An 18,032-nucleotide genomic window follows, 5' to 3' on the forward strand; every position below is an offset into this window, starting at 1 on the left:
CCCCCAGCGTATCCTGGTTTTCAAGTACCCCAGCAGGGATAGGGTTAAAAGTAAAATAAGTTACAAAAAGTAAAAAAGTGGAAAAAGTTAAAGAAGTTGAAAAAATAACAAAAGTTTAAAAAGTAAAATATAATTTAAAAAGTAAACAAATTTTTTAAATAAAAGAAGTTAAAAAAGTAACAAGAGGTCTTTTAAAAGTAACATTGAATTGACCCAGAGCAACACAAGTTTTTAAGTCGTTTTTTGAGTTTTAAGACAAATAAAAAACCATTAAAAAACAAAAAAGTAAATCCAATCTTGTTAAGTAAATTTTATTTAAAATATCTTCACATTTGATTAAAAATATCTTCACTTAATGGAGGATTTGATTAAAAATATCTTCACTTAATGGAAGGTTTGATTAAAAACAGAAAAACATATTTGCTCCAGAATCTGAAATTCTAGAGACGTGTTTTTCTTCCTGATTCGACAATAAGGGTCTTCTTGTTATGATTGGTAGGGTTCGATAGACAGATAGATAGAAATATAGATAGATAGATAGATAGATAGATAGATAGATAGATAGATAGATAGATTGATAGATAGATAGATAGATAGATAGATAGATAAATAGATGAATAGATAAATAGATAGATAGATAGATATATTGATATATAGATAGATAGATATTGTGTATGTGTGTTATACAACTCTATTAGTGTGTATATTCACTAACAGAAAGAATTTTAAAACTTTAAAATGTCAAACCCAATCAACTGCTTTCTATCTGTCTATCTATCTATCTATCAGGACATCTATATATTTATCTATTTATCTATCCATCTATCTGTATATTTACCATGTATCTATCTATCTTTCAATGTGAATCTGGAAGTTAAAGTAATGGAAGAAAAATCTATCTTAATCATGAACACACTTGTCAATTAACAAAAATATTTCTTTTGAATTGAAGGCTATGAATAATGTGTTTTTTTACTTAAAATTTTTTTAAAAATATTGTTTATCTTTTATGTCTGAAATCGATATCCACAGTGGTAACTTTCAATTTAAAATGATTTCAAGTTGTGACCTCTGTACTAAAATGTTTGTACATACCTGCATGTACCCTGTGTACTCTCTGACCCTATCCTCGAGATTTCGAGATTTTTTCCCAGATTTTTGGTTTGTTAGCTGGCTAGGTGTACACTCGCTTCCCTCGCTTTTCTCATAGTACAGCTCAGAACTGTCGTACTCCATAGTGGTACAAATCTACATAAAAACCACAATTAAAATTTTGTTTATAGAAATAGGTTTGTGTTAGTAATTTGAAGAGACTGTAAAGGAAAAATGAAAGGGTGTATAGGCTGGAACCTGAGAATTTCAGGAGTTAATTGAGACCCATAAGACCTGATGTTCCTGTTTTGAGAACTTGACATAAAACTGTGTCAAAATTATACCAAAACGTATATATCTAAGATATACCCCCGTGTCACGTGACCAGAACTCCTTCCAATAGCAATGCAGTAAACTGGTCACGTGATACAGACAGAGACAAGTGACAATAATACTGCACTGCCATTGGTTGGGGTTCTGGTGACATGATCCGGATGTGTAAATAATATTATTAATTATATCTATTAAAAAGGAACAATTATTAAATTCAAATAATAATAGGAGCAAACCTGAGTTTCTCAGGCTCCTGTGGGATATCGTTGTTTTCAGATTGGTTTCGTTACGCGTATTTGTTGAATATGATCTGTTAAATACTACGAATTTTATACAAAATCTTACATATATACTTTTTGACACAGTTTTTATATCAATTTCTCGAGACAGGAACATCAGATATAACTTTCATGGGTCTCAATAAACTCCTGAGATTTTCAGGTTTCAGCCTAATAAACCCCCTTTCATGTTTCCTTTACAGTTCCTTTAAAAAAACACATTTTAATTTTAAGATGTCTAAAGATACCCAAATTCGCAAAAACTTTTTTTGTACATCTTTTTCCGCCTTATTATCCGATATTTATTTTTATATGGCATTTGAAATTAGTATATATACTATAAATGTGACAATACTATACTATAAATGTGACAATACTATTCGATATTTTACAAACGTTGAATTGAGATATAAACACATCTTTAAATTAAAAACTAAAAAAAATCTGTTAAGCAATTGACTTCTGCAATTTGCATTTTATTCCAATTTCAAACATTAATTCGAAATGTTAATACAACACTCCGCGGTTTCCATTTGATTAAAGCATTCAGATATAGCAAAACATGCTAAACACACTAATGTAGATTTGCAATGTATTTCAAGGGTTTTAATTCAAAGATTATGACAGAGATTCAGAGCAGTATTATTATATTTTTGTCAAAGACAATTTTGTTATCTTTGTTTCTCTGTCAGAAAATTTGCCGCTTTTAAGGAAGTATTTTGTAGATTTGGTTCACAGATATAAGGTCAAACGACTTAGGGTCAAACTACATAAGGCCAAACGACCTAGGGTCAAACTACATTAGATCAAACGATCTTAGGTCAAACTACCTAGGGTCAAACGACTTAGGGTCAAACGACTTAAGGTCAAATGACATAGGGTCAAACTACCTAGGGTCAAACGACATAGAGTCAAACGACTTAAGGTCAAATGACCAAGGTTCAAACGACATAAGGTCAAACGACTTAGGGTCAAACGAAATAAGGTCAAATGACCCAGGGTCAAACGACTTAGGGCCAACGACAAGCGGTCAAAAACGCAACGAAAGGTAAAACGACAAAGGGTCAAAATGGACAAAAAAATATTTTATGTTTGATTTTAGGGTTAGGCAAGGTTAAGGCAATATATGGGCCGAGCGCTACGGCTAGGACAGGATAGGGGGCCGAGCGCTGCGGCTACTAGTTGTAATGAACATAAAAGTAGTTTAGATTAACCAAAAATAATCTAATTAAAATTTTCCCTGTTTGTCGCACTTTTTGACCCTATGTATTTTTATCCAATGTCGTTTAACCATATGGGATTTGACCCTAGGGTCGTTTGAGATTATTAAAATGTTGTAACAAAACATAAATCATAAAAAAATTACACTAATAATAAAGACACATTAAAATGGGAAAACCGTAGGATAAATTAATTTATGTAATAAACAGATTGATAAAATTCTAATTTACATTATAACAATAATTACCCCTGTATTTAATCTACATTTTATCTTCAGTTCAATCTAATTCTCCGCATTTCATTCCGTTTCAATTCCAAACCAAACCTGAAATACAAAATGGCGGATATAAACACGGTGATTTTGCTTGAAATTAACAAAAGAATCAAAATTGTGATCATTAAAGAGACTGTAAACGTATTTTCAGTCAATTCTCAATCTAAAATATTATTAATGCATTGTTGAATTACAATAAACAATGATAATTTTTTCCTAATTGATATGATTAGATAAAGGTTTCAATGATACCGCGCGTTGTGAATCGGACAATCCAGTTTAGAAATAAAGGCTCACTTTAAATTACGTTTTAAGCCAGGTGGCTTGAAATTACACAAGGAAACTTAAACAATAGAAGAAAAATAGCCATCATTATTCATTAAAGAAGCATGAAAAGTAATGAAAACTAATGAAAACTAATGAAAAAAATTAATATTCACGATTCAAAGAACAAAAGAAAAATATCAAATGCAAATAAACCAATTCAATAGATAAAGACAATTTAGACGTATTGACAGATAAACAGATTAAAAGATAGACAGATAGACGTATTGACAGATATACAGATAAACAGATAGACAGAAAGACAGATAGATAGATAGACAGATAGACAAATAGACAGATAGACAAATAGACAGATAGACAGATAGACAGATAGACAGATAGACAGATAGACAGATAGGCAGATAGACAGATAGACAGATAGACAGACATAGACAGATAGACAAATAGACAGATAGACAGATAGACAGATAGACAGATAAACAGATAGACAGATAGACAGATAGACAGATAGGCAGATAGACAGATAGACAGATAGACAGACAGACAGATAGACAGATTGACAGATAGACAGATAGAAAGATAGACGGAAAGACAGATAAACAGGTAGACAAATAGACAAATAGACAGAAAGATAAATGGACGGATAGAAAGATAGAAAGACAGCTAGATATACAGAATACAGATAGGTTCAAAGTACAAAAAGACCAATGTTAAATGCAAATCAAACGAATTTAATAGATAACAGATAGATAAACAGATAGATAGATAGACAATAAAGCAATTAAACAGACATCTAGGCCACCCGCAGACCTTGTTTTGCTTGATACATTCAACATGCTTAACTCAGGCAGTTCAATTCAGCCCAAATAGACAGATAAATAGTTGAAGGGAGGTTAATTTAGAAACATGGCAAAAAGTCAAAAGAAGTAAGTTGGATATATATAGAGGCAGTTTAATTAAACAATACTTAATTAATACATATATATATATATAAAGATAGATAGATATGATAGATAGATATATATGAAGATGATAGATAGATAGATATAGATAAATAGATAGATAGATAGATAGATAGATAGATAGATAGATAGATAGATAGATATATAGATAGATAGATAGATAGAAAGATAGATAAGAAGGCAGTTTAATTCTAATAAATAGATCTAAATGTAGAATAATTCTCCTAGTTCGTTAAATTACAAATGCAGCCAAGTATAATAGATAGATAGATAAATATAGATAAATAGATAGAAATATAGATAGACAGATAGTTTTCAAACTAAAATACATAAATTTGATTTTACATTTGAATTTAATTGTGCAGAGAGCTACAGTTTCTGAGAAGAACCTAATGAATCAGTGTTGTTTAAAAATGTGTGTCTTAAAATTTTTTTGGTTGTTTTCGATATTGCACTTAGTCGAACCCTTACTTATCCCTTTCTTAACTCTAATGTAGGAGGGGAGGTGCTTAAGTGCTTAAGTTCAAAGAGAATAGAATATATATTAGAGAGAAATTTACTAGAACAAAGTGTAAATCGGCCATTTTGTTGTACTGTTTCCATACTGCAGGTGTACTTCACATATTTGCGCTTTATAACCTTTTGGGCCCTGGAACATCATTTTATAGAAAATCTAAATTATGAAATAGGCTGGTTTCATAATTGACCAATGATCATTTCACATAGACTCTATGCCTTTCAATTTACAAACGATGATTTTCCGTTATAACTACAAATCATATTATGTTTTTTATTCACCTAATTCATTTTATAAAGTTTATTTAACAGCTTTAAAAAATTCGAAATAGAAATGGCTAGTCTAGGGAACATACTGTATTAATGTACTCTACTGCATATAATTTGTGAACATTTACATGATTTGTACACTGACAAACTTCATACCGAGGGATTGTGTAAATTCCGCTCTAATATCAAAATTATTCTCTTTGGTTGGAATGTTCGATAAATTTTTTTGAATATATTCTTTATAAAAGTTTATTATTCTATGAAAAAATGTTGCTAAATTATTTTATTAATATTCTATCAAAGTTTACCGGATCCAATCATAGCTTTTTAGAGATCCTAACAAAAAATACTTTTGTAAAGTCTATTTATAACTTTCGAGGGATCAAACTGTCTAAATTCAGTAATTTTTAATAGGTAAAAGTTTATTTACATAACAAACAAATATTTGTTTAGTCTTTGACTGATATACTTCAATTACACCCCTAACTCATTAAATATTAATTTGTGTTTAGTTTTATCTTTCAATTTATCTTTTCTATCATACAATCAGCTCATCTTACTTATCTATCTATCTATCTATCTATCTATCTATCTAAATCTATCTATCTATCTATCTATCTAACTTTCTATCAATCAATCTATCTATTTATCTATCTATCTGTCTAATTATCTGTCTATCTATCTATCTATCTATCTATCTATCTATCTATCTATACTTCCATCAAGCATTCCAACATATCCCCTTCTGCAAGATCATCATAAAAAAGTTAAAATCTCTAATTTTATTTATCTTTTATTTCTTTGAAATAAATCAAAACGATCAAATTAAACATAGGGGCTTTAAATCAATTTAGCAATATTATAATCTAGAATTAAATCAATTTTCAAAACAGAGATGGAATTTAAAGAATTTGAGCCGCGGTTTAAATTCGCCAAAATCCGCCAAAACCCGGTTTAAATTTAGCGCCGGCTTAAATCTTGAAACATTTGATACAATTTTAAGTGGAACCAACCATATTTAAGCCGCGGCTTAAATTGAAACCGCCGCTCAAATTCTTTAAATTCGGCCACTGGATTGACTTTCAAGTATAGCAACTTCTTGGCCTTTGATATTTACCTTAAGAACTCACTATTTTTTGATAAAGTAATATCTTGTTTAATTGTTAGCCATAAACATTTTATTTTATATAACATGTATTTTAGAAATACAAAGCATTGTTTTCAGCATCGCTTTTTAGGAACTTGTTGGCAAAATTATAATAGATTTTTTTGCGGTAGAGGTTGCAACCTTTAGATAACTTTTTTTAGGGTTTATGTAAAAAAAATACTGTTTAGAAACTAAACTGGTATATTGTATTTATGAAAAATTGTTTAGAAGCGTGCATTCCCCATGCTATGGGAACATTCTTACATTTGGTTACAATGCTTGTTATTGTTCATATTAAACTAAAGTAAATTGCATGTATGATAGAAATCTTTTATGTTTTTATTCATAACTCCTATTATTGGAGAGGTATTGATAAGTACAAAAATGTGTTGAATAAATTAACTTTTATAATACTTGTGCGTAAAATCCAAACTATAGGAGCCACGAGATCACAAAGTTGTACCACTAATGTTGCAAAAATTTGACCTTCTTCATCTGCCTTCAGTTTCCAGTGTTTTCCGTTTAAGAATGTTATGTACGACGTTAACGATCGTTAACGAAGAGAAGAGGAGAGAGGAAACTAGCAAGCAGTTTTAGCTCCCCCATAACCTTTTACCTGTATGTAAGACGACATTCGATAAAATTGCATATTTATCAATGACAATTTTTTTTTGAAAAAAGACCTTATTATAAAGTTTGTCGTTTTGTTAACGATCGTTAACGACAACCCTTCGTTAACAGTCTTTAACATATTTATCTATGACAATTTATTTTTCAAAACTATCGTTTTTTGAAAACAATCATATAAAAAACGCTTATCGTTTTTATAAAAAAGAACGCTTTCAAAAACGATCGTTATTCGTTTTTTAAAAGTTAAAAAAGAAACAAAAAACGATTAACAGCCCTAGTTCCGTCACAGTAAAATATGTTTTTCCGTTCTCCTTTTCTACACCTTGGTAAATAGTTTTTTATACCAAATTAAAAAAAAACGTTTAAATGCATAATTCTAATTTAATCAATGTCAAGGTTAAAAATGCCATTAATAAAGAGAACAAATTGAGGGAAAATTGATTATGCAATTTGCTGTAAACTTTTTTAAGTAAAATAATTATTTTAAGTAATTATATGAAAGTCATATAAATACATAGATGAATATAATAACTTTAATAGTTAAATGGATAAATTAAATGATAAACTGATAAACGTCAAAAAGAAAATTGTTTTTTTTGTTGGATATAAAATTGATTTAAGACAGGTTAACAATTTAATATAACTAGAAAATAGAAAATAATAAATAGATCAAATGAATCTATAAATAATAGTTAAATAGTTAAAATTATTAATAACAAATAAATGTAAGATAAATAGGATAAAATGTACAAACAAATAATAAAAACTTGATAAATAGATAGATAAAATAAAATAGATTTAATATAGAAAGAATGATTAATTAATAGCTAAATAAACTGAATAGATCGTAGATAGATAGATATTTTGATAGATAGACAACTAGATATAGACTGAAAGAATGATAGATAGATAGTTAGCTCTTATATATGATTGAAGAGACTCTTGACAGAATAAGATATTATGTAAATCAAATATAGAATCGATTCATCCATAGATTAATATTACTCTATTCTAGATCTATAGTTCTATTGAACTCTATGATGGTGGTGAAATTCTATATTTCAAATATGCAACATTAAACTATGCAATTTTGAATTGTGAAGAAATTCGGCAGCTCTACAGCGTAAAAAAAGATTTTTTTCCAAATAGCCGAAAGGGAGAGTCAACAAAAGAAGAAAATGGAGACTGAAGGAGGAGAAAAAGATGACAAGAATTATTAAAAAAGGATTTGTTAAAATATTAAAAATTTTAAAAAATGTTTGTAAAGTTTTACTAAATTCTATTCAATTTTAGCGTCTTGTCTCACGTCAAACAAAAGTAAAATTTGAATAACCCTGTACTCTGAAATATTGTATGATATAAATTCTCGAAATTATAGTTTGCAATCAAAATAAATTTATTTTTCTCATGCTTGGCCTTTAAATAAAATCTAGAGGAGCTAAGAGGTAACAAGGTTGAAACAGTAATCTATTTATTTTACAATGTGTGGAGTACAGTCCCTTTAATCTATATATCTAACAATGTGTGGAGTACAGTCCCTTTAATCTAAATATCTAACAATGTGTGGAGTTCACTCCCTTTAATCTATTTATCTAACAATATGTGGAGTACAATCTAACAATGTGTGGAGTACAGTCCCTTTAATATATTTATCTAACAATGTGTGGAGTACAGTCCCTTTAATATATTTATCTAACAATGTGTGGAGTACAGTCCCTTTAATCTATATATCTAACAATGTGTGGAGTACAGTCCCTTTACTTTATTTATCTAACAATGTGTGGAGTACAGTCTCTTTAATCTATATATCTAACAATGTGTGTGGTTGTAAACATCACTTTGTCTGAATTAACTAAATACAATCCAAGGGATTTATTGTTATCCTTTGATCTCTAGATACACAGGATACAGGACCTACACTACCTTACAGGATACAACTTACACGATACAGGATACAGGGCCTACACTACCTTACAGGGTATAACTTACACGATACAGGATACAGGACCTGCAATATCCTATAGGGTACAGGATACAGAACCTGTAATATCTTATAGAGTAGAGGATACAGGATACAGAATACAGGATACAGGACCTGCAATATCCTATGGGGTACAGGATACAGGACCTGTAATATCTTTTAGGGTTTAGGATACAGGACTTACAACATCATATAAGGTATAGGATACAGGATACAGAATACAGGCTTCAGGACACAGGACCTAAAACTTCTTATAGGATGCAGAATATAGTATACAGGATAAAGGAAACAGGATACAGGATACAGGATACAGGACCTCAATATCTTAGACATATGATATATAGATTCAGCCTCCTTATAAACAGTCTCATCAATTTTTAAGACAGGGCTGACTTTGAAGTGTCGCAACGCCCTAAGCTTAAATTTTACCGCTCTAACTCACTTATGCTTTTCTGTAGCCCTTTACATGTACATTTTAGCACTGTAAAGCACTTGTTGTTAGATGTGGTTTTTTAGAAGTTATTGGCAAAATTCTCAACGATTTTTGCTTGAGAGCGTGAGACCATTAAATCGCAGTGGATATAAAGAAGATGATACAGGATTTTAGTAAAATGGTATAGAACATAAGTAAACGGATATAGGATACAAGATACAGAATTCAGGTAGAGCTGAAAGAATGAATGAAAGGATGAAAGGATGAATGAATAAATGAATGACTAGCTAGTGTATCAGAATCTTGTTGTTTGCTATCTAACTATATAATACTGACTCATGGTTCATTTTGTTTGTTTTCTTTGGGTTAAATATACAGTGTATACAATACTGTAGATTGTACAATGTACAATATCTAGTGTTTATCTAGGGATGGGTCTTGTAAATTTGAGTCTAGGGGTGTGCAAAACAGTTTTTTTTTAGTGTGAGTAAATATATAGTGAATACAATACTATAGATTGTACAATGTGCAATATCTAGTTTTTATCTAGGGATAGGCATTGTAAATTTGAGTATAGGGATGTGCAAAACAGTTTTTTGGGAGTGTTAATAAATTTTCATTGAATACAATACATTGTACAATATACAATATCTAGTGTTTATCTAGGAATGAGCATTGTATATTGTATATTTGTGTATACGGTTTTTTTAACAGTTAAAAATACAGTGTGTAGATATTGTACATTGTACACTGTACATAAATCTTGTGTTTCCTAGGACTTTTTGTATATACGCTAAACTTAATCTTGTGTGCGATGTGCACATATTGATTTTATTTTTTAATTTGTTTCATTAGGCTAAATATATAATTTAAAAATGAAAACGGTTTATTCTGAAATTCTGTTCTTTCAGTAAATAAACGGGTTTGTGTTGCCAGATGATGCCCACCCATATACAAAACAAGCGATACTTGTTTACTTTTGAGCAAAAGGTTGGAACATATCTATACTTAGATCTCAAAACAAACAGTGAAATGGTTAGAGAGATGAATAGATGAAAGGATGAAATGATGAATAGATAAACAGATGAATAGATGAATAGGTAAAAAGTTGAATATATGAAAGATGATACAAATTAAGTAACCCCATTATTAAAAGTCACAAAGTTAAAAATCTAAAAATCATTTTGAATTAGTTTTCATTTTCTAGATTATGTTTAAATATATTTAAATATGCACTGCTTTGATGCTTCATGAACATGAATATATTTCAAAGCAGGTAAACTATAGTTTGAAAATCATAATGCAATTGTATTTAAATTTATGAATTAAACACATGTCTAGGGAATTAACGAAGATATCTTCCACATTTTTGATCAGATAAAGGTTTCAGGGTTGGCGTAGTAAATCTCACACACGCCCATTCTAAAATAAGGAGTGACTTGAAATGAAAACGGTGTCTTTATCAAGTATCTAACGGGAAAATTGTAGAAACAAGTAGCAAATATAATTTATAAAAGTAGAAAATATAATTTATAAAAGTAGAAAATATAATTTATAAAAGTAGAAAATATAATTTATAAAAGTAGAAAATATAATTTATAAAAGTAGAAAATATTAACTAACCTAGCAAAATATTAATTATTCTGTCATATCACAGTTTTCCTAAATTTATTTCTTCTTGATGGAAAGGGAATAAAACAGGGGAAAAAGGGAATAGGAAAAAGTAAACAGTACGGGAAAAGGGGAAGGGGGGGCAAAGGGAAAGGAAGGAAAGTGAAATAGTCCTTCATCTGAAAACAATTGTAGGATGAAGGTCTAATAATTTACAGAATACTTGGTTTGAAAGTCGTGAGAATAATGTGATTAATCCAAGATTAATATTATCTCACGTTGATTGAATTCCATAAATTCAAAATTTCAACTTTCATCTTTACAAACAGTTTCAACTAAAAGTAAAGATATACGAGCCCTGGGATGGCGCAACCTTAGGGGGGGGGGGGGGGGTGGACTTTTGGTGGTTAAAAACCACGAATAAATGAAAGCACAAAATTTATTTCTTTTACAGAAAAAAATATGCCATTTGCCGCTGTTTAGTTCTAAAAATAAACAAAATAAACATTTTTAAATGGTTAAAAGAAAATCAAGTCTACGAAATTGTAAAACTATAATAAATTAGATGTTGTATTGGAATAGAAATTTTGTAGCAACGGAGAATATATCTGAGTACAAGTACCAAGAATAAATTGTATATATGATATATGAAGCCAAGATGTAGAAATATAATCCTTTCATGCCAAGATGTAGAAATATAAGCCAAGATGTAGAAATATAATCCTTTCAAGCCAAGATGTAGAAATATAATCCTTTCATACCAAGATGTAGAAATATAATCCTTTCAAGCCAAGATGTAGAAATATAATCCTTTCAAGCCAAGATGTAGAAATATAATCCTTTCATGCCAAGATGTAGAAATATAATCCTTTCATGCCAAGATGTAGAAATATAATCCTTTCAAGCCAAGATGTAGAAATATAATTCCTTTTAGTAAAATGGTATAGAACATAAGTAAACGGATAAGGGGGAGGGGGTAGAAATAAGCTGATGCATTTGCATCTGTCATGATAATATTACTATTTTTTTGCGTCTATAATAAGTTTTCAAATTCCATTTACATTCAATTTTTTTCAAATTGGACCGACCATAATTCATAAACCATACCTGAAGTTAAAGAAATTGGGCTTGATTGGTTCAGCCGTTTTAAAGTTTTTTAATACAAACAAACACCAAGACAAGCCAACTATATATAAAAAGTAGACTGTAGGTGTGTGGGAGGTTCTAACAAACCAAGTTTTAGCAAAAACATAAAATTCAGGTCAATTAAAATAATTGGAGCAATTAGAAAAATACTTAGTTAAATTATCTCCATTTTGGGACAACAAACCGAACTAAACTAACAGTAGAACTTTAGAATGAATTCGAATATTTAAACATTTCAACATTTAACTGTAATTTAGAAGCTTTTTTTACATTTGAAAGTGTATTTGAAACTCAAGAAAGTCCACTGTATTTCCATCAGCCAAATTCGGACTTCCTCACATGAGAATTTCTGATTTAAAAAGGCAGTTTTTGTGGAATGATTTGTTTCTCTGTGAGAAAGTTAAAAGTCCTTTTTAATCAATAATACTTATATGAGGAAGTCCGATTTCGGCTGATAGAAATACAGTGTAGCAATTAAAACATATATTCTTATTATTTTTATACAAGTAAAAATATAAATTTAAAATCAAATTTTTAAAAGTTTAAATCTGAAAAAGAAGTTGTAAAATATTACAAGTCACATTCTTTCAAATAAATTTCAAATAATCAATTTCTGAAACGTTAGACAACCTTTGAGGAAATATTACTGAAGAAAAAACAAACAGTTTAGTAAAAATATCGTGATCTGGTTTTGTTTGCATAAAACAGGACTGTCAGGACTATCATGCATATATTCAAGCCGGCAGCTATGATTTTGCATAAAACTATAAAAACAGAGAAGAAAAAATTCTTTTTTCTTCAACAACATGACATGAAAGATATATTGTTAAAAGGAATTGCCCTGTGATTCTCCTTTCAGCATGATTTCAAAACCTAATTTTCCAGTTTTTCAAGCAGTTTTTTTTAGCAATATTCAAATAGTTCCTACAGGGCTAGATTTATTTCATAACAACATGAATTTTTTCGGCTTTTAGTCCTCGATGTTAATTTTGTAATATGTTACATTTAAAATAATGCTTTGAAGAAATTATTCAAAAATAATTGTGAATCTCACGGGAAAAAATCGTTAACAAATTTAAATTAGTGTACTGACCCTTTAAACGTGCATTGCTAAGATTTGCTGACTGAGTCAATATCAAGTTCTTTAATTGATACAGAGAAAACAATATTGTGTCTCGATATTGTAAAAGGATTAATTTAAATTTGCAAGATTTTAAATTGCAATTTATTTAAAACTCGCGAAATCATTCATAGAGAAGGAAGCAGTTTGGACACTTTAATTGCAATGCGAAATTTGTTCAAGTTCGTTTTTGCCAACACGCAAATATAAACTGCAAACATAGTGAAACATGAAAACAAATTTAACCTTTTCAAATTTTCAAATTGGGTCGTGGGTTTTTTTGTTAAAATTCAAACGGGATACAGAGAAATTAGTAACATAAAGATTTCAAAAGAAAATTAGCAAATAAATTGACAGCAAGATTTTAGATATTATTTTAAGCAGAAAAAAACTGCAAATTGAAAGATGAAAATGTGAAGGAACTGATTACTCTTAACAAACTCTAATTTTATAATCCTTATATCTCCGCAACCTGATGTCGTAGATCTTTGATATGTACGGCAATAATGTTAGAAATATGAAAAAAATTTACACCAAGATGAAAAGATAAAAGGATTAGAAAATCAGATTTTGAGGCGAGTAATCAGTTTGTTTTTAGATTTCCGTGTAAGTATGGTAGATAATATAATTAATATAATCAAATGCATACAGGGTTGGGACTCTAAGAAATCTATATTTTCCTCATAACATAAATTTTGATCATTCATAAACCTTCCCTGGGGTCCGTAGATGTCCCACAAAAACTTTGGGCCCGATCGGTTCAGCCGTTTTGACGTTTATTGGATACAAACAGACAGACAGACACCCAGACAGACAAGCCAAATTTATATATAGATATATTATATATATATAAACTTATATAACTAATATATTATATATAACTATAAACTTCTTTGTCAAATTATTGAGTAAGCCATTTAAAAACAACATTTAAGGCAGAAGACTTAATTTAAACTTGGAATCGTCATATTTGAAAAGTTTAAGTCATCTTTTCTCTCTTTTGCGATTTTCAATAAAAAAATTGCTTTCAAAAATGTTCCCAAATTCAAAAACTATTTTTTTAATGAATTCACTGTTTAAGATCTGGTAAGGATTAAAACATAAAATATTTAAAGAATTGACATCCCGAAATTTGTTATTCTCTAGTTCTAGATTTGCAAGAAAAAAAAATATAAATTTACATATCCTTCCCCCGCTCTGGCCCAAATGAAAAAAATTAAACATATTTCATAAGAAATGCTCAAAAATAAAATTTCATAAAATAAAAAATACTAAATTCAAAATTAGAACTTTTTGTATGAGCAAAATTTTCAATTTTAGTTTTGCAAAAATTAAATATTTTACACTTAAATGCTAGGTGGTTAAAAGCAATCTTTAGCAAAAGTTAGGTGGCAACAAGGTACTAATGAAAAGAAAGTTAATTGCGGTCGTGTATACTCTGCGTACATATTAAAACCAGTTCTCTTTGGGCGGAATTTGTAAACAAGAATAGAATAGATCATATCAGTGTTCGTCAAGTATCCGAGGAGGTTAAATACATTTAATTTTGATAATTTTTAAAATTCACATAATAGTTTCCTGTGATCAGAATATTTTATAGATTATTTTTGTGAAAATGGATTCCATGTCAGGCTCTGACATCCGGCTTGTGTTTACTTTTCCGCCCAAAGACAGTACACTGCAGTGCAAAAAATGAGTACACCTATGAAATAACTTTCCTTGCATTAGTACCTTGGGTTGCAAAAAAAAGCTGTAGAAGCTATTAAAAATCAATAAAAACAAGAGAGAAAAACAATTATAAATCTGCACTGCAGCAGCTACCATGTAGCTACGAAACTTTTGACAATTTTCAAAACTTTTTCGGAATTATTTAGTACTATTAATTCATTTAATAGTTTCATCACAGTTGATTTAGGATATTAAGAAATATAAATGATCAGTGGCCGAATTTAAAGAATTTGAGCGGCAGTTTAAATTTAAGCCGAGGCTTAAATATGGTTGATTTCACTTAAAATTGTATCAAATGTTTCAAGATTTAAGCCGGCGCTTAATTTAAACCGGGTTTTGGCAGATTTAAACCGCGGCTCAAAATCTTTAAATTCCATCTCAGAAGAATCAACATTTTTCAATTAAGCTTCAGTTTCCAAAAACTTACTCACCGACATTGTTGGTTTTCAGTATTCCTTTTCACAATTTGTGTCACTTTTGTTTGTTCACGGCAATACTTAATAGAAAACTTTACTTCTTGGTTTAAATTTAGAATCACTTTACGGAACTCCTAGCTCTCTCACTTGTTGTAAAACACTGAAAAACTTCAGAGTCTATCGCACTACTTGGAGACTCTGCCGGTTGCCGGGTCCGGGCCGGTACACTTAGAAATGAGGATATCCGATATGGCACACTGGCTTAACTAAATCAAGGCAGCACGGTACGCATTTTTTACGGAGTTCATTCAATTTCTCGATTCGTGCAATAACATTACTATTTATACTAGAGTATAGAAATAGGAACATCTAAGTAAATCCTAAAGGTTTGAGGGATTGCAGACATAACTCCATGCAACCCTTTTTAAAAAATGAATGAAATGTTCAATTCACAACGGTACCCTTTAAACCCCCTCCTAAATATAACAATTATAGCAACTAACAGAAAACCCACAATTTAAAAGAATAATAAGAAAGTAAGGTTATTTCAATCTTTTATGATCAGACAAAGGTTTAAAAAGGGAGCCGTGGAGAATCGAACATGGAACTTTATAAAATGCATGGGACACAAGACACGCAAATCTTCCCCTTTAGTAAAAGTAAATTCAGCCTATATTAAGCATAAAGTCTGACCGCGTCAACCTTGTTGCACCGGCTAATCCAGTCCATAGAGCTAGGTACAGTACAAACTGGGACTGGAAAGGTTGACCCGGCTCGGAAATTTAAATGTACTACGGCTGCCCGTGAAGATATTACGTCTCCAGTACCTTCTAACAATTATTCTTGAAAAGGTACTAAAAAGGGGTAAAGGCGTGCACCCAAAAAATTGGAAGATTTGAGCCAAAAATGAAGGCAGGCCCCCCCCCCCCCCCCCCCCAACATAGATCCTTGATTCGCCCTACTCATATTGGACACAATGATTTGAGATCAATTAGGTTTATGATGTACACTTGTCAATCAATCAATCGTTAATCAATGTATCATGAACTTGAACCTATCAATCAAGTAATGAAGTATCTATTTATCTATCTATTGGTTTATCGTTCTATCAATCAATTTATCAATCTATCTATCTATCTATCTATCTATCTATCTATCTATTTATCTATCTCACAATTTCTATAATTAACTTATATTTCCAACAAAATTCTGCAAATCACAAAATACATCAAATCTAGAAAACTTTTTTACTTTAGAGTTTTCTTGGCATAGACTTTTATTAAATGCAATGTAAAATGCAAAATAGAGGAAGAATGGCTCTTAGCACCCCATAGATATTCTACGTGTAATAAGCCAACTATAGGAGAGTAAAAATAAATAATTCTTGATTATTAAGCTCTCGATCTGTATAAATTGGCCTGATAAATTCCCCTTTTACCTCCCCACCCCTGCTATATGTACGCATTGAAGGAGAAATATTGAGAAAATTTTATTAGTTTCGAATTTCATTTTATTATAATTCACCAGAAGTAGGTGACCTAGTATATAAGGTTCAACTCTTTTAGTTCAAACAGGGGTATACATTATTGTGGAAAATTTCTTTTCCTCCTTGCAAACATTAGTTTTTTACCCAGCATTTTTGGAATGATGAAACAGTTTTTAATTGCTGACTTGGGGAAAATAAGATTTTTTTGGGTGAAAAGTTTCAAAAAGAAAGGAAAAACTTGCCATTTATAAATCTCCAATTGTTTAGCTCCCCCCCCCCCACATTTCTTAGAAAATCATTTTTAATAAGGTTCTTCAAAATATATATACTTGGGGGAAACTTATAATTATTATATTCGAAAAACTTTTAAAATTTAAAGATTCAAGATCAGAATGAAAGTCTATTGAATGTTTTTGAGATTCTACCAAATCTTAATTTTTTTTAATTCGTTCAGAGTTTTTAATAGTGTTTTGCCCGATAATGTTCGATAAGTCTAACACAGTGTTAGGATTTCATGATAACAGCGCGAAAATAATGTTAAATCATAAAAACAGTTTGCAGTTTACCTCTTTACAAATGACAAGTTTACCACACGTCAAACTAGATTTTAATCCCTTTTTTGAAGAGAATTTAAAAAGAACAAGAATGTTTTTAATTTCCAATGGTAACTAAGGAATTATGTATTTACCACAAACTCTGATCTTTTAATCCCTTTATCTTTGTAACTCAATGGCTAAGACTCAATTTCTTTGTTTTTCTTCAAACAAAAATTGGAGGAGCTACGAGGTTACAAAGTGATATCATTAATGTCGCATAGATTTGACCTTCTCCTGTTTAGTTCAGTGTGATGACGACCAATTATTATTAAATACTAGTTTGGAAACCCAGCTTTGTATTCAGGTTACCAGGTAACCAGGCTATGCACAGTTCCCTGGTTCTACCGAGATACCCAATCAAAATGTATAGCAAACTCAAATTTTCTATTCCTTATATCTCTGCCAACAAGAGCTGCTCTATAGGGAGCAGCGTCTCCTGCATCAGGATCATCTTCTGCTTCTGCTGCTTCCAAAACAATCCTAGCTGCTACTTTAGCGGCTCCTGGA

At 30.3% G+C, this 18,032-nt stretch overlaps 1 protein-coding gene across 1 annotated transcript in view; it reads right to left on the reverse strand.

Annotated features, from left to right (window-relative positions):
- LOC111706016 (teneurin-a) overlaps nucleotides 1–15,590 on the reverse strand; it is a 102,610-nt gene extending 87,020 nt beyond the window's left edge. Inside the window, exons 1-3 of the mRNA XM_023478751.1 lie at nucleotides 15,459–15,590; nucleotides 3,172–3,249; nucleotides 1,096–1,248 (exon numbers count right to left, since the gene is read on the reverse strand). Coding sequence (XP_023334519.1) covers nucleotides 1,096–1,236 — 141 coding nt within the window. The 5' untranslated portion in view covers nucleotides 1,237–1,248; nucleotides 3,172–3,249; nucleotides 15,459–15,590. The remainder of the gene's footprint in view (nucleotides 1–1,095; nucleotides 1,249–3,171; nucleotides 3,250–15,458) is intronic.
- Between the last annotated feature and the right edge of the window lie 2,442 nt (nucleotides 15,591–18,032).

This window comes from Eurytemora carolleeae, unplaced genomic scaffold (genome assembly GCF_000591075.1).
Source record: "Eurytemora carolleeae unplaced genomic scaffold, Eaff_2.0 scaffold685, whole genome shotgun sequence".
NCBI lineage: Eukaryota > Metazoa > Arthropoda > Copepoda > Calanoida > Temoridae > Eurytemora > Eurytemora carolleeae.